The following is a 17260-nucleotide window of genomic DNA, read 5'->3' as shown; positions in this document are numbered from 1 at the left end:
CTGCAAAACACATGAAACTCAAGAAGAACGAAGACCAAAGTGTGAACACTTTGCCCCTTCTTAGAATTGGGAACAAAACACCCATGGAAGGAGTTACAGAGACAAAGTTTGGAGCTGAGAGGAAAGAATGGACCATCTAGAGACTGCCATACCCAGGGATCCATCCCATAATCAGCCTCCAAACGCTGACACCATTGCATACACTAGCAAGATTTTGCTGAAATGACCCAGATACAGGTGTCTCTTGTGAGACAATGCCAGGGCCTAGCAAACACAGAAGTGGATGCTCACAGTCAGCTATTGGATGGATCACAGGGCTCCCAATGGAGGAGCTAGAGAAAGTACCGAAGGAGCTGAAGTGGTCTGCAACCCTATAGGTGGAACAACAATATGAACTAACCAGTACCCCTCCTCCCCCCAGAGCTCATGTTTCTAGCTGCATATGTATCAGAAGATGGCCTAGTCGGCCATCATTGGAAAGAGAGGCCCATCGGTCTTGCAAACTTTATATGCCTCAGTACAGGGGAACGCCAGGGCCAAGAAGTGGGGGAGTAGGGGAGTGGGAGGGGAGAGTATGGGGGGACGTTGGGGATAGCATTGGAAATGTAAATGAAGAAAACACCTAAAAAAAAGTGAGTTAGATCAATATGATTTCATAATGTCATCCATCATGCCAGTTGCTTTATGTGTTCACTTGGTACTTCTCATTTTAGTTGTTTTTAGCAATGTTATCTATTTGTGATTAAAAGTTTTCCCAGGTTAAAAAAATCACTAGATGAAAGAAAATTGAAATTACCTCCTAAATCTTATCAAACCATTGTGAATTAAAACTGAATACTAACAACTGAACAAGCAACCAGACAACATGCAGGATTTGAACCTATGCTCCCTACACATTTGCAGTGTGTGCTTGGTCTTCATGTGGATTCTCTAACAGTTCAAGAGAGAGCTGTCTCTGACTCTGCCTGCAACTGGATCCCCATCTCCTACCTGGACTGCCTGGTTGGGCCACAGTGGGAAAGGATGTGCTTAGCTTTGCTGGGGCCTTGCACTATCTTTACAACATAGGCTTTTCATACTGCTACACAGGAAATTATTGACTTATTTTGCTTTTTTGGACTCAACACAACCAAATAGGTGATGGAATTGAATAAAACCATAATTCTCAATATATAGATATACAATTGTTTTTTATTGGATATTTTCTTTATTTACATTTCAAATGTTATCCCCTTTCCTAGTTTCCTCTCTGTAAATCCCCTGTCCCCCTGTTCCCAAACCCACCCACTCCCTATTCCTGGCCCTGGCATTCCCCTATACTGGGACATAGAACTTTCACAAGACCAAGGGCCTCTCCTCCCATTGATGACCGACTAGGCCATCCTCTGTTACATATGTAGCTAGAACCATGAGTCCCACCATGTGTTTCCTTTGATTGGTAGTTTAGATCCCTGGGAGCTCTGGGGTTACTGGTTACTTCATATTGTTGCTTCTCCTATAGGACTGCAAACCCCTTCACCTCCTTGGGTACTTTCTCTAGCTCCTTCATAAGGGATCCTGTGCTCCATCCAATGGATGACTGTGAGCATCCACTTCTGTATTTGCCAGGCACTGGCAGAGCCTCTCAGGAGAAAGCTATATCAGGCTCCTGTCAGAAAAAAAAAAAAAAAGATTGCATATGTTGTGGCTTCATTTTCATTAAACTCTAAATAGTCGTTAATTTCTTTCTTTATTTCTTCCTTGACCAAGGTATCATTGAGTAGAGTGTTATTCAGCTTCCATGTGATTGTTGGCTTTCTATTATTTATATTGTTATTAAATATCAACCTTAGTTCGTGGTGATCTGATAGGATTCATGGGATAATTTCAATATTTTTGTATCTGTTGAGGCCTGTTTTGTGACCAATTACATGGTCAGTTTTGGAGAAGGTCCCGTGAGGTGCTGAGAAGAAGGTATATCCTTATATTTTATGATAAAATGTTCTGTAGATATCTGTTAAATCTATTTCTTTCATAACTTCTGTTAGTTTCAGTGTGTCTCTGTTTAGTTTCTGTTTCTAGGATCTGTCCATTGATGAGAATGGGGTGTTGAAGTCTCCCATTATTACTGTGTGGGGTGCAATGTGTGCTTTGAGCTTTACTATAGTTTCTTTAATGAATGTGGATGCCCTTGCATTTGAAGCATAGATATTCAGAATTGAGAGTTCATCTTGGAAGATTTTACTTTTGATGAATGTGAAGTGCCCCTCCTTGTCTTTTTTGATAACTTTGGGTTGGAAGTCAATTTTATTCGGTATAAGAATGGCTACTCCAGCTTGTTTCTTCAGACCATTTCCTTGGAAAACTGTTTTCCAGTCTTTTACTCTGAGGTAGTGTCTTTCTTTGTCCCTGAGGTGGGTTTCCTGTATGCAGCAAAATGTTGGGTCCTGTTTACATAGCCAGTCTGCTAGTCTATGTCTTTTTATTGGGGAATTGAGTCCATTGATTTTAAGAGTTATTAAGGAAAAATGATTGTTGCTTTCCGGTTGTTGTTGTTGTTGTTGTTGTTGTTGTTGTTAGAGTTGGGATTCTGTTCTTGAGGCTATCTTCTTTTAGGTTTGTTGAAGGTACTTTCTTGCTTTTTCTAGTGGTTAATTTCCCTCCTTGTGTTGGAGTTGTCCCTTTATTATCCTTTGAAGGGCTGGACTGGTGGAAAGATATTGTGTGAATTTGGTTTTGTTATGAAATACATTGGTTTCTCCATCTATGGTAATTGAGAGTTTGGCTGGGTATTGTAGCCTGGGCTGACATTTGTGTTCTCTTAAAATCTGTATAACCTCTGTCCAGGATCTTCTGGTTTTCATAGTCTCTGGTGAGAAGTCTGGTGTAATTCTAATAGGCCTACCTTTATATGTTACCTGACTTTTTCCCCTTACTGCTTTTAATATTTTATCTTTATTTAGTGCATTTTCGTTCTGATTATTATGTGTCAGGAGGAATTTCTTTTATAGTCCAGACTATATGGAGTTCTGTGGGCTTCTTGTATGTTCATGGGCATCTCTTTCTTTAGGTTGGGGAAGTTTTCTTCTATAATTTTGTTGAAAATATTTACTGGCCCTTTAAGTTGAAAAATCTTCATTCTCATCTATACCTATTATTCTTAGGTTTGGTCTTCTCATTGTGTCCTGGATTTCCTGGATGTTTTGAGTTAGGATATTTTCTCATTTTGCATTTTCTTTGATTGTTGTGTCCATGTTTTCTATAGAATCTTGTGCACCTGAGATTCTCTCTTCCATCTCTTGTATTCTGTTGCTGATGCTTGCATCTATGGGTCCTGATTTCTTTCCTAGGATTTCTATCTCCAAAGTTGTCTCCCTTTTGGTTTTCTTTATTGTTTCTACTTCCATTTCTAGATTTTGGATTGTTTTGTTCAATTCCATCATCTGTTTGGTTGTGTTTTCCTGTAATTCTTTAAGGGGTTTTTGTGTTTCCTCTTTAATGACTTCTACCTATTTAGCAGTGTTTTCCTCTATTTCTTTAAGCGAGTTATTAATGCCCTTCTTAAAATCCTCTACCAGCATGATGAGATGTGATTTTAAATCCCAATCTTGATTTTTGGGTGTGTTGGGATATCCAGGACTCGCTCTGGTGGGCATAATGGGTTCTGATGATGCCAAGTGGTCTTGGTTTCTGTTTGTAAGATTCTTACGTTTGGTTTTCACCATCTTATAATCTCTGGTGTTAGATGTTCTAGCTGTCTCTGGCTGGAGTTTGTTCCTCCTGAGATTCTGTTAGCCTCTTTCAGCACTCCTGGGAGTCCAACTCTCTTGAGTCCCAATGGTGAAAGCACTCTCTACAGGCAAGCTCTCCTCTTGCAGGGAAGGTGCACAGAGGTCTGGGTCTCAGCTCGGCGTCCTTGCTGAGGATGAAGTCCTGAAGGGACCCTGTCCAAGAAGGTCTGTTGCTTCTGTGAGCCGCGTGCTCTCCTGTGTGGACTGGTCTCCCTATTTCAGTATTTTAAGGAAAGGCACTAGATCTAAATATGGATGCATGTGCAAAGGCAGAGAGTAATATTCTATATTGGGGGAAAATGAAGCAGCTCCCCTCCTCCCAGCCCTCTCTTTCACATGCAAGTACATGAATTTCCCTAGACATACACACAAAGAAAAACGACCATGAAGCTTAACAAACAGCACATGTTTCTTACTAATAACAGAAATTTTTATTATTTTCTTTGTCTCGATGGGAAGGTAAGTGAAAAAAGAGTCACTGGATAGACATATGTACTATAGCAGTGAACCACCTAAGAAGGGTCGTAAGACATCCTATCGGTAGTGATGTTGATGGAGGATGGAAGTGGAAGAATCAAGGATCTAAAATAAATCAAAATCTCTTTTCTTTTTCATTGCCATTGTTTCAGTTCTTCTAATTGCCCCAAGACAGAAAAGCTTGACTTACAGTACATGAAAGTCAACTCTCTAGATAGTGAAATTCATAGAAAGATAGAGAGCAAATCTAGTGAGACAAGTGGACAGCAACTGTATAAGTGGATTTACTTGTCCGTGGTGGGTAACAAAGTTATGAACCACCTAGCACTCTCTCGCAGCTGGGTAAGGCTTTGCCCATTGTGTTTTCTATGTCTGCCTCTGCAGCATACATTACTAATGTGACGCTAATTAGGCAGGCTGACTTTGCTCCTAACATACAGCTAACAAAGTGTAATTATGTCCTATCATTCACACATTTGTTAATATATTGGGTTTTTCTTTAAGTTATACATATAAATCACAAGTTTGGTTTGTAATACTCTTTCGATGGTCTAGTGAACAGTCTTTCCATATTCTTAAATATAGTCATTTAGCTTTTGTTAATTTTGGAATGAATGTGAAAGGAATTTTAAAAAATTTTTTATGATCATTTATGTAAAAAAAATCATGAAAAAGGGACACTTCGAAGGCACTTCAATTTCCCTCCATCATATCTAGAATGCTGCCATACATTTAGGAGATGCTGAAGTCCATGTACATCATGAAGAAGAGGTTTTTATTTTTCTTGTAAGCTCCGACAAAACACCTTTTGGAAGCCCCGCCTGAGTTCTCTGGTCCTAAGTGCATACACAATAGGGTTGAGTGAAGGAGGAATGATATTGTGCATCACATTGAGCAAAACTGGGATCAAGGTGGCCTTGGTCTCTGCCAAGTGAGTTACTGAAATCACTACAACAACAGTGTAGAAGAAGAGGATGAGGATGAGGTGGGAGCTACAAGTGTTCAGAGCCTTAGAAACAGCTTCAGCCGAATTGAGTCTGAGTACAGAGCGCAGAATCAAAGTATATGACAATATTATGAGACCCAGGTCACTCCCCATTCCAACCCATGCCAGGATTAACTGGCAAATGCTATTTGGCCTCCTATCATCACATGCCAGGCTTGTGACTCCAAGGTTTGAGCACAGGCAATGATCGATTTCATTTCTTGAACAATAATTCCGCTGGGCTGCAAGCACAGGCACTGGAATGACACACAAGCCATTTCTCAGCACCATAAACAGTGTGGCTTTTAAGATCAAGGAGTTGGTAATAATTGATGAATAGCGGAGAGGATAGCAAATAGCTACATATCTGTCAAAAGCCATGCAGAGGAAGATACCGGACTCCATGCCTACAAAGCAGTGAATGGCATAGATCTGAGCAAAACACTCAGGAAGGCTAATGACCTTGGCATCAAACCAGAAGATGGCCAGGATCTTAGGCATGATGGTGGTGGCAAGGCCCATGTCCACCACAGAGAGGATACCTAAGAAAAGGTACATGGGCTGCTTCAGAGAAGGATCCTGACAGATGATGATGAGAATGAGCACGTTTGTCCCTATTGCTGAAAGGTAGAGCAAAGTAAATGGTAGGGAGAGCCAATGCTGCCAGCTGTGAATGCCTGGGAATCCTAGCAGGATGAACTCAGACACCTGGGACTTGGAACTATTGAAGGCTTTGAGAGACGCAGACATTTTCCTGTGAGGAAAAGAAAAGACGAGGTCTTTAATGTTTCTTTCTCTAGGCATAAGCATCATTAAATGGTGTTTATCTCTTATGTTAAAGATTTCTTTTTATTTAATAAATAGACATTTAAGAATTTCACATACTTTATAAAACCACATCTTTATTCAAAAAGCAAAACCACATAATTATTATTAAAGGCACAGTTCTCATATTGAAACACTTAAGGGTGTTAGTTAATATTATTAATTTGATGTCCTAAGTCTGTTTCTTTAAAATGGAGCTGGGGTTGTAGTTCATACTGGAAAGTCAACTACGTAATGTTCAGTGTGTAAAAAGGTACATACTTTGTACAAAATGTCAGCAACATTTTGCTCAAAGTGAAGTTCATGTTTTAATACTCCCTGGGGAAGGTTACTAGGAGGTATTGTGACCTCATGATCAAATCATGATGAACTTCAGAATGAATTCTTATAAGCACAGCTCTGACTGTACTGATTTTAGCAATGCAATGGTGGCAGACTGGGTAAAGAAATTTTTTCTTTTTTTTTTTTAGAAAACCTTGTGACCCTAAATGTTGACTTAGTAGATTTACCCCTGCTTGGGAATACCCAAAAATCACCTTCCAGAGGATTTTTAGGCTAAGAGCTACCTTCCTGGAAGTCTTTACTAGTGTTAGGATTTCATTTATCTTTAACTCTCCATGACTTAAAGGCTGTTTGTTTTGTTTTTCCAATGAAAAGTTTCATAACTCCTGGTAAAATAGAAGATGCAAGGTGACAAACAGCTTTGCCATTTGGTGACAAAGAGATATCATTTGTAAGTTGCAATGAAATTCATCAAATGCAATTTCCTGCTTTTCCCAAGGTTTTCAGCAAATCCAACTGGGATGCAGGCTTTCTTGGTTGCAGTTGGACTTCTTAGTCTTCTTAGTATTTTTGTTCATACTTGGATCACTGATGTAACTGAGAATCTCTGCCTTTAGTTACCAGTGTGCACACTGCATATTATCATGTGGCAAGCTCGATCTTGAAAGACCTCTGTTCTGTAGCCTGGAATCAAGCTATCATGCATGCACTAGGGCAAGATGCTGTCTTCATTCTAAACCATGAAAAAGCACATAAAAGAGAGGCAAAACATCATTTCCAATACATTTGGAAAATGGGACTGTTGTTTCACATTTTGCTTTGTCACTGTGTATGAAGACATCAAGAAGCAGCTTTATGTTGAAGAAAACTCTAAAAGGAAAAAATAAAATCTTGGGAGTGGGGAGCTTATACAGTAGTACAAGAAGCAATGAATAAGACCCATAATACCTACAAAGAAATTTGCATTGGTAGAGATTTTTGGAACAATTGGATAAAATAAACAAAAACAATTCTGAGTCTTTGAAATTATTAAATGCATAGCTACAATCTAAAGTAGAACTTGTCCAGCTAAGAACAAAGGTGGAGACTCAGCAAGTGATGGGAAATTTGGATCCACCTTCATCAAACCAGGAGGTAGAAAAGGTGAGAAGTGATTTGAAGACCCATGATTTGGAGCAAGAGCTGGAACTGATAAAGACAGAATAAAAATGGTCTCAAAATTGGGCCACAAAAAGGCAAATAGTACCATCTATTGCAGAAGAACAAGCTCTACAACTTGAATTTTTCAATGGTGTCTCAAAGCCATCAACACGAGGCACAGCTCAGAGCTGTCAAAGAATGGATGTTGTAGACAGTCTATTATGCAGGACTTTATGTTAATAAAGCATCAGGGAGTTCAAGAGGCTTAGCAAAAGAAGTAACTTACAGGTCACACTTACATGGGTTGTGGGAGTGAATCAATGATAGAACGATTTGCAATCATACATGTCTCAAGGTTTGATTCTTGCCACTTCCAAAAGGTTAATTATTATAGTTAACCATTTGGCTTTCCAGGGAAATTCAAGAATAAATAAGAAATCTGTTTTTGCAAGATCCTTTGTTATTCCAGGCAGTGTTATCACACAGATGCAACTAGAGTTTATGTAAGCATTTTGTCACCTCTTCAGAAACATAGAATTGAGTGAGTGCCTTGTTTCCATAGTCTTTCTTATCAATGCTTGACAATGTTATTCACTGATAACAACCACTAGAATTTTAGTCTATAAATTGTGGGATATTTAATTTTGCAAATAAACAATGCACGAATATATACATATAATATATATATCCATTACATATATATATATATATATATGTATATATATATATATACATTCAAATTTTATATATCCTTTTATCAAAAGTACTATCATAAACATATAAAGGTTCAAGAAACAAAGACCCACACAGGATCCGCCACGGGATCCTAAGACCTCTGGTGAGTGGAACACAGTGTCTGCATCAATCCAATCGCACAGGACCCGAGACTGCATTAATTAAAGAAGCAGGTAACCCGGCCTGACACAGGGCTCAAGTCCCTTCCAGCCGGCCCACTGCAGCACCGTGGTCCCTGGCCCGGGGGAGTCACCGGACACCCACAAGGACCCACACAGGATCCGCCACAGGATCCTAAGTCCTCTGGTGAGTGGAACACAACTTCTGCCAGGAGACAGGTTCAAACACCAGATATCTGGGCACCATCCCTGCAAGAGGAGAGCTTGCATGCAGAGAGTACTCTGACCACTGAAACTAAGGATAGATCTAGTCTCCCAGGTCTGCTGATAGAGGCTAACATAATCACCTGAGGAACAAGCTCTAACCAGAGACAATTATAACAACTAGTTCCAGAGAATACAAGATGGCAAAAGGCAAATGTAAGAATCATACTAACAGAAATCAAGACCGCTCACCATCATCAGAACACAGCACTCCCACACCACCTAGTCCTGGGCACCCCAACACAACCGAAAAGCTAGACCCAGATTTAAAAGCATATCTCATGATGATGGTAGAGGACATCAAGAAGGACTTTAATAACTCACTTAAAGAAATACAGGAGAACACTGCTAAAGAGTTACAAGTCCTTAAGAAAAACATGAAAACACAACCAAAAGATAGAAGTCCTTATAGAAAAACAGGAAAACACATCCAAACAGGTGATGTAAATGAACAAAACCATACTAGACCTAAAAAGGAAAGTAGACACAATAAAGAAAACCCAAAGCGAGGCAAGGCTGGAGATAGAAATCCTAGGAAAGAAATCTGGAACCATAGACGCGAGCATCAGCAACAGAATACAAGAGATGGAAGAGAGAATCTCAGGTGCAGAAGATTCCATAGAGAACATCGGCACAACAATCAAAGATAATACAAAACACAAAAAGATCCTAACTCAAAACATCCAGGAAATCCAGGACACAATGAGAAGACCAAACCTACAGATAATAGGAGTGGATGAGAATGAAGAGTTTCAACTTAAGGGGCCAGCAAATATCTTCAACAAAATTATAGAAGAAAACTTCCCAAACCTAAAGAATGACATGCCCATGAACATACAAGAAGCCTACAGAACTCCAAATAGACTGGACCAGAAAAGAAATTCCTCCCGACACGTAATAATCAGAACAACAAATGCACTAAATAAACAGAGAATATTAAGAGCAGTAAGGGAGAAAGGTCAAGTAACATATAAAGACAGGCCTATCAGAAATACACCAGACTTTTCACCAGAGACTATGAAAGCCAGAAGAGCCTGGACAGATGCTATACAGACACTAAGAGAACACAAATGCCAGCCCAGGCTACTATACCCGGCCAAACTCTCAATTACCATAGATGGAGAAACCAAAGTATTCCACAAGAAAACCAAATTCACACATTATCTTTCCATGAATCCAGCCCTTCAAAGGATAATAACAGAAAAGAAGCAATACAATGATGGAAATCACGCCCTAGAACAAACAAGACAGTAATCTCTCAACAAACCAAAAAGAAGACAGCCACAAGAACAGAATGCCAACTGTAACAAGAAAAAATAAAAGGAAGCAAAAATTACTTTTCCTTAATATCTCTTAATATCGATGGACTCAATTCCCCAATAAAAAGACATAGACTAACAGACTGGCTACACAAACAGGACCCAACATTCTGCTGCTTACAAGAAACCCATCTCAGGGAAAAAGACAGACACTACCTCAGAGTGAAAGGCTGGAAAACAATTTTCCAAGCAAATGGTCTGAAGAAACAAGCTGGAGTAGCCATTCTAATATCAGATAAAATCGACTTCCAACCCAAAGTTATCAAAAAGACAAGGAGGGACACTTCATACTCATCAAAGGTAAAATCTTCCAAGAGGAACTCTCAATTCTAAATATCTATCCTTCAAATACAAGGGCAGCCACATTCATTAAAGACACTTTAGTAAAGCTCAAAGCACACATTGCACCTCACACAATAATAGTGGGAGACTTCAACACACCACTTTCATCAATGGACAGAACATGGAAACAGAAACTAAACAGGGACACAGTGAAACTAACAGAAGTTATGAAACAAATGGATCTGACAGATATCTACAGAACATTTTATCCTAAAACAAAAGGATATACCTTCTTCTCAGCACCTCATGGTACCTTCTCAAAAATGGACCACATAATTGATCACAAAACAGGCCTCAACAGATACAAAAATATTGAAATTGTCCCATGTATCCTATCAGACCACCATGGCCTAAGACTGATCTTCAATAACAACATAAATAATGGAAGGCCAACATTCACGTGGAAAGTGAACAACACTCTTCTCAATGATACCTTGGTCAAGGAAGGAATAAAGAAAGAAATTTAAGACTTTTTAGAGTTTAATGAAAATGAAGCCACAACATACCCAAACCTATGGGACACAATGAAAGCATTTCTAAGACGGAAACTCATAGCTCTGAGTGCCTCCAAGAAGAAACGGGAGAGAGCACATACTAGCAGCTTAACAACACATCTAAAAGCTCTAGAAAAAAAGGAAGCAAATTCACCCAAGAAGAGTAGACGGCAGGAAATAATCAAACTCAGGGGTGAAATCAACCAAGTGGAAACAAGAAGAACTATTCAAAGAATTAACCAAACAAGGAGTTGGTTCTTTGAGAAAATCAACAAGATAGATAAACCCTTAGCTAGACTCAGTCGAGGGCAAAGGGACAACATCCTAATTAACAAAATCAGAAATGAAAAGGGAGACAGAACAACAGATCCTGAAGAAATCCAAAACAACATCAGATCCTTCTACAAAAGGCTATACTCAACAAAACTGGAAAACCTGGACAAAATGGACAAATTTCTAGACAGATACCAGGTACCAAATTTAAATCAGGATCAAGTTAATGATCTAAACAGTCCCATATCCCCTAAAGAAATAGAAGCAGTCATTAATAGTCTCCCAGCCAAAAAAAAAAAAAAAAAAAAAAAAACGCCCAGGACCAGATGGGTTTAGTGCAGAGTTCTACCAGACCTTCAAAGAAGATCTAATTCCAGTTCTGCACAAACTATTCCACAAAATAGAAGTAGAGGGAACTCTACCCAACTCATTCTATGAAGCCACAATAACTCTGATACCTAAACCACAGAAAGATCCAACAAAGATAGAGAACTTCAGACCAATTTCCCTTATGAATATAGATGCAAAAATCCTTAATAAAATTCTCGCTAACCGAATCCAAGAACACATTAAAGCAATCATCCATCCTGACCAAGTAGGTTTTATTCCAGGGATGCAGGGATGGTTTAATATACGAAAATCCATCAATGTAATCCATTATATAAACAAACTCAAAGACAAAAACCACATGATCATCTCCTTAGATGCAGAAAAAGCATTTGACAAGATCCAACACCCATTCCTGCAAAAGTCTTGGAAAGATGAGGAATTCAAGGCCCATACCTAAACATGGTAAAAGCAATCTACAGCAAACCAGTAGCCAACATCAAAGTAAATGGTGAGAAGCTTGAAGCAATCCCACTAAAATCAGGGACTAGACAAGGCTGCCCACTTTCTCCCTACCTCTTCAACATAGTACTTGAAGTATTAGCCAGAGCAATTCGACAACAAAAGGAGATCAAGGGGATACAAATTGGAAAAGATGAAGTCAAAATATCACTTTTTGCAGATGATATGATAGTATATATAAGTGACCCTAAAAATTCCACCAGAGAACTCCTAAACCTGATAAACAGGTTCGGTGAAGTAGCTGGATATAAAATTAACTCAAACAAGTCAATGGCCTTTCTCTACACAAAGAATAAACAGGCTGAGAAAGAAATTAGGGAAACAACACCCTTCTCAATAGTCACAAATAATATAAAATATCTTGGCGTGACTCTAACTAAGGAAGTGAAAGATCTTTATGATAAAAACTTTAAGTCTCTGAAGAAAGAAATTAAAGAAGATCTCAGAAGATGGAAAGATCCCCCATGCTCATGGACTGGCAGGATCAACATTGTAAAAATGGCTATCTTGCCAAAAGCAATCTACAGATTCAATGCAATCCCCATCAAAATTCCAACTCAATTCTTCAACATATTAGAAAGAGCAATCTGCAAATCATCTGGAATAACAAAAAACCTAGGATAGCAAAAGCTCTTCTCAAGGATAAAAGTACATTTGGTGGAATCACCATGCCTGACCTAAAGCTTTACTACAGAGCAATTGTTATAAAAACTGCATGGTACTGGTATACTGACAGACAAGTAGACCAATGTAATAGAATTGAAGACCCAGAAATGAACCCAAACACCTATGGTCCCTTGATCTTTGACAAGGAAGCTAAAACCATCCAGTGGAAGAAAGACAGCATTTTCAACAAATGGTCCTGGCTCAACTGGTCGTTATCATGTAGAAGAATGTGAATTGACCCATTCCTATCTCCTTGTACTAAGGTCAAATCTAAGTGGATCAAGGAACTTCACATAAAACCAGAGACACTGAAACTTATAGAGGAGAAAGTGGGGAAAAGTCTGGAAGATATGGGCACAGGGAAAAAATTCCTGAATAGAACAGCAATGGCTTGTGCTGTAAGATCAAGGATTGACAAATGGGACCTCATGAAACTGCAAAGCTTCTGCAAGGCAAAAGACACCATCAATAAGATAAAAAGACCACCAACAGATTGGGAAAGGATCTTTACCTATCTTAAATCAGATAGGGGACTAATATCCAATATATATAAAGACTCAAGAGGGTGCACTCCAAAAAATCAAATAACCCCCTTAAAAGATGGGGCTCAGAGCTGAACAAAGAATTCTCACCCGAGGAATACTGAAAGGCTGAGAAACACCTGAAAAAATGTTCAACATCCTTAATCATCAGAGAAATGTAAATCAAAACAACCCTGAGATTCCATCTCACACCAGTCAGAATGGCTAAGATCAAAAATTCAGGTGACAGCAGATGCTGGCGAGGATGTGGAGAAAGAAGAACATTCCTCCATTGTTTGTGGGATTGGAAGCTTGTACAACCATTCTGGAAATCAGTCTGGCGGTTCCTCAGAAAATTGGACATAGTGCTACCGGAGGATCCAGCAATACCTCTCCTGGGCATATATCCAGAAGATGTCCCAACCGGTAAGAAGGACACATGCTCCACTATGTTCATAGCAGCCTTATTTATAATAGCCAGAAGCTGGAAAGAACCCAGATGCCCCTCAACAGAGGAATGGATACAAAAAATGTGGTACATTTATACAATGGAGTACTGCTCAGCTATTAAAATGAATGAATTTATGAAATTCCTAGGCAAATGGTTGGACCTGGAGGGCATCATCCTGAGTGAGGTAACCCAATCACAAAAGAACTCAAATGAAATGTGCTCACTGATAAGTGGATATTAGCCCAGAAACTTAGTATAGCGAGATATAAGGTACAAGATGCAAAACACATGAAACTGAAGAAGAACAAAGACCAAAGTGTGGACACTTTGCTCCTTCTTAGGATTGGAAATAATCACCCATGGAAGGAGTTACAGAGACAAAGTTTGGAGCTGAGACAAAAGGATGGACCATCTAGAGACTGCCATATCCAGGATCCATCCCATAATTAGCCTCCAAATGATGACACCATTGCATACACTAGCAAGCCTTATGTTGCAAGGACCATGATATAGCTGTCCCTTGTGAGACTAGGCCGGGGCCTAGCAAACACACAAGTGGATGCTCACAGTCAACTATTGGATGGATCACAGGGCCCCCAATGGAGGAGCTAGAGAAAGTATCCAAGGATCTAAAGAGATCTGCAACCCTATCGGTGGAACAACATTATGAACTAACCAGTACCCCAGAGTTCTTGACTCTAGCTGCACATATATCAAAAGATGGCCTAGTCGGCCATCACTGGAAAGAGAGGCCTATTGGTCAGGCAAACTTTATATGCCCCAGTACAGGGGAACGCCAGGGCCAAAAAATGGGAATGGGTGGGTAGGGGAGTGGGGGGGTGGGGGACTTTTGGGATAGCATTGGAAATGTAATTGAGGAAAATACGTAATAAAAAAAAACATATAAAAGTTCAAGAAATAAACTATGCTGAAATTTAGGGAATGAATATATTTTATTTTATAGTATACTTTAAATACTAAACATTGTATTTAGTATATACTTTATATAGTAATATATTATACCATATTATATTAATATATTACTATATTATTATAATATATACACATATATTATATATAGTATACAAGCACACTTGAAGGGACTGCAAAAGAATTAAGCAATGCTCAATGACCATGGCTACATTTTTATCTTAACTAGCCATCTAGTGATCTTATAAATTTTAGTTACTTGAGTCTTAGTGGATCTATAAAGACAGAATTTAGGCACACATAATGATGTTTTTTATCGTATCAGGCACACTTAATATGAAATATATCCTCAGATCTTCAAGTGCACAGTGCATATTATATACATTGTTGATTTCAGAGGCTTTCCCTATAAAATGGAATCTTCATAACTGTGGAACAAAAATCATACCCTACATCATGATCACATCTATCATTCTGAAGAATCTATGGAATATGTTCAGAATCCTGGTAAAATTAGACTCATGCACCTTCAAATTCTATTGTTTGTCATAGCCTTTATTTTCTTGGCCCATCACACGAGTGGAAAAACCAGACACACACACACACACACACACACACACACACACACACACATTGTACTAAAGTTTTAAAACTTTGGTACTTTAAAGTGGGATGTTAGCAATTTAGTTATACTAAGTATAGATTCATTCTTGATACAGTAATTTTAAAGACAGAATAAAGAGATTGAAGAAAATAGTTTTCCTATAGTATTACCAACAAGAAACAATTATTTGTTGTGAATATTTTTGCACTTATGTGTGTGTATATGTATGTGTGGTTGGGGCACACAACTGACACTGTTCATGTATGGAGGTTAGAATACAGCCTTCAGGAGTCAATCCTTCATTTTTGGTTTCTGGAAATCAACTTGGGGTCATCAGACTACTTGCCAACACCTTTACCTATAGATCCATCTCATTAGCTCTAAGAAACAATTATTAACAACAAGATAGTTTTTCTTCACATATTTCTCAAAGCTCCTGTGTTTCAATAAGCATATAGTTACCAGTGACTCTTTATGATAAATCCAACATGACCAGTTGGATAATCTCAGTGTAACCACACCATAATTTAATGAATGAAAATCGCAAAGAAGCTTAGAGATAGGCTAGTTTTAATGAGATCTTAGATGAGTATTTCTTTTGTTTTTCTTCTTTTTTCTTTTTTTTTTAATTAGGTATTTATGCTCAGCATAGTATCCACACATCTTGAGAGTTTGAAACTGTAAGACGTGTTTGCACTAAAGCTGGCATTTCTCTAAGACCCTCGTTCATTCTTTCCACCTCAAATCACACAGCCTCTCATTTGATAGATTCTCATTTATTTATTTTTAAAGATATACATTTTATTTACTTACTTATTTTTATTTGTGATATTTTAATTTTTAATATTATATGGAATTATTAAATCAAACTGATTAATGTTTCCTTCTTCCAAAATATTTTCTGCATATTTTTATATATGCATATGTATCTATGCATATATTTTATAGAGATTATTTTGTTAGCAATATTGAAATGTACAGATCTTCATGTCCAGCTCTAGTCAGGATTCTATGCAATTGATCTAAAAAGACAAGAATCTTCCTACTGCCAACCTGAGAGCTTCCTTCCTTGTCCACCATCCTTCCTCCTTCCAGTGCAGACTATGGCAACTGCCATCCTCTTCTCTGTAAAAGATTATTTTGTACTACACCTGAGAGATATCATTTGGTATCAGCTTCCTATGTAGGAGTTATTTCATTTAACATAATTGTCTCTGATTCGAATTGTGTTGTCACAAACTGAATAATACTATTTTCACCATTTTCATTTAAAATGCTCTCCTAGTTGGTATTTCTGTTATTCAATTAAGACTAGAAGTGAGTTTGAACTTATAAGGAAAAAAAACATTTCTTAACTTTTTAACAATGAAATTCTAAATAACATAAAATATGTTTCTTCCATCAAAAATGTTTGATAATGTAAATATTGAAAATAACATGGAGGTTGTTTTTTTTTTTTTTTCTGAAAATAACTTCTGCTGTTCCATACCAGCCTGGTATTTTCTAAATTTGCACTTAGACCTTTTCTCAAAAGCTTTACAAACCTCTGTCTCCTACTAGAGTAGCAAAAATATTGCTTGCTTTTTGCCAGAAGTTGCAGAACAACATTAAATTTGGAACAAAAACCATATGCTGGAAGAATTAACCAATAAGACTGAACAACGTGGTGTGATAACTTACTGTTGTTATGAGCAGAACTTCACAGCCACAGCCTGGAGTATTAGCAATGGAAATAGTTTCCCATTGAGAAACAAAGCATTTTGATTTTTTTTTTTACATGAGAGAAGGATGAATTCTCATCTGAGTGTGGGATGGAAATCATGGAATCACAGACTTGTAGAATTTATGGGAAATATTACCACCTCAATAACCTAAAGATAATAGGTCCCCATTAGAGGCATGAAGAAGAATGGCCAGTAGGGAAAGCTGAATTCCTATGGTGTTAAATCCCTAAAGTGTAAAAGGAGATTAATTCAGCAATGTGTTTTCTATTAATGTAACTTGAAACCTTATATAAATAGGAATAACATTTTTCTTCAGGGAACTGAAATAATCCTACAGTAGGTAGGAACTTCTTAATCATTCTTTTTTTCCAATTTTTATTAGATATTTTCTTCATTTACATTAAACATAAAGATTTAACGGACTATAAAATATGTGATTAGAAAGCTTCTTTAAATAGTTTTTTTTCCATTTTTTATTAGGTATTTAGCT

The 17260-nt window shown here is 38.0% G+C and overlaps 1 protein-coding gene and 2 pseudogenes across 1 annotated transcript; 1 reads left to right on the top strand and 2 right to left on the bottom strand.

Moving 5' to 3' along the window:
- Nucleotides 1-5022: 5022 nt before the first annotated feature.
- Olfr657 (olfactory receptor 657) lies at nt 5023-5982 on the bottom strand. The gene has a single exon (NM_146312.2). The coding sequence runs from the start codon at nt 5980-5982 to the stop codon at nt 5023-5025; it is 960 nt and encodes a 319-aa protein (NP_666424.2).
- On the bottom strand, nt 6439-7022 carry Gm18411 (predicted gene, 18411; annotated as a pseudogene).
- On the top strand, nt 7040-7545 carry Gm29706 (annotated as a pseudogene).
- Nucleotides 7546-17260: the final 9715 nt, after the last annotated feature.

Source organism: Mus musculus, chromosome 7 (genome assembly GCF_000001635.26).
Source record: "Mus musculus strain C57BL/6J chromosome 7, GRCm38.p6 C57BL/6J".
Lineage (NCBI taxonomy): Eukaryota > Metazoa > Chordata > Mammalia > Rodentia > Muridae > Mus > Mus musculus.
This window is presented reverse-complemented; position numbering and strand designations above follow the sequence as displayed.

Coding starts and splice junctions, on each gene's coding strand:
- Olfr657 (NM_146312.2), bottom strand. CDS start 5,982: ATGTCTGCGTCTCTCAAAGCCTTCAATAGTTCCAAGTCCCAGGTGTCT.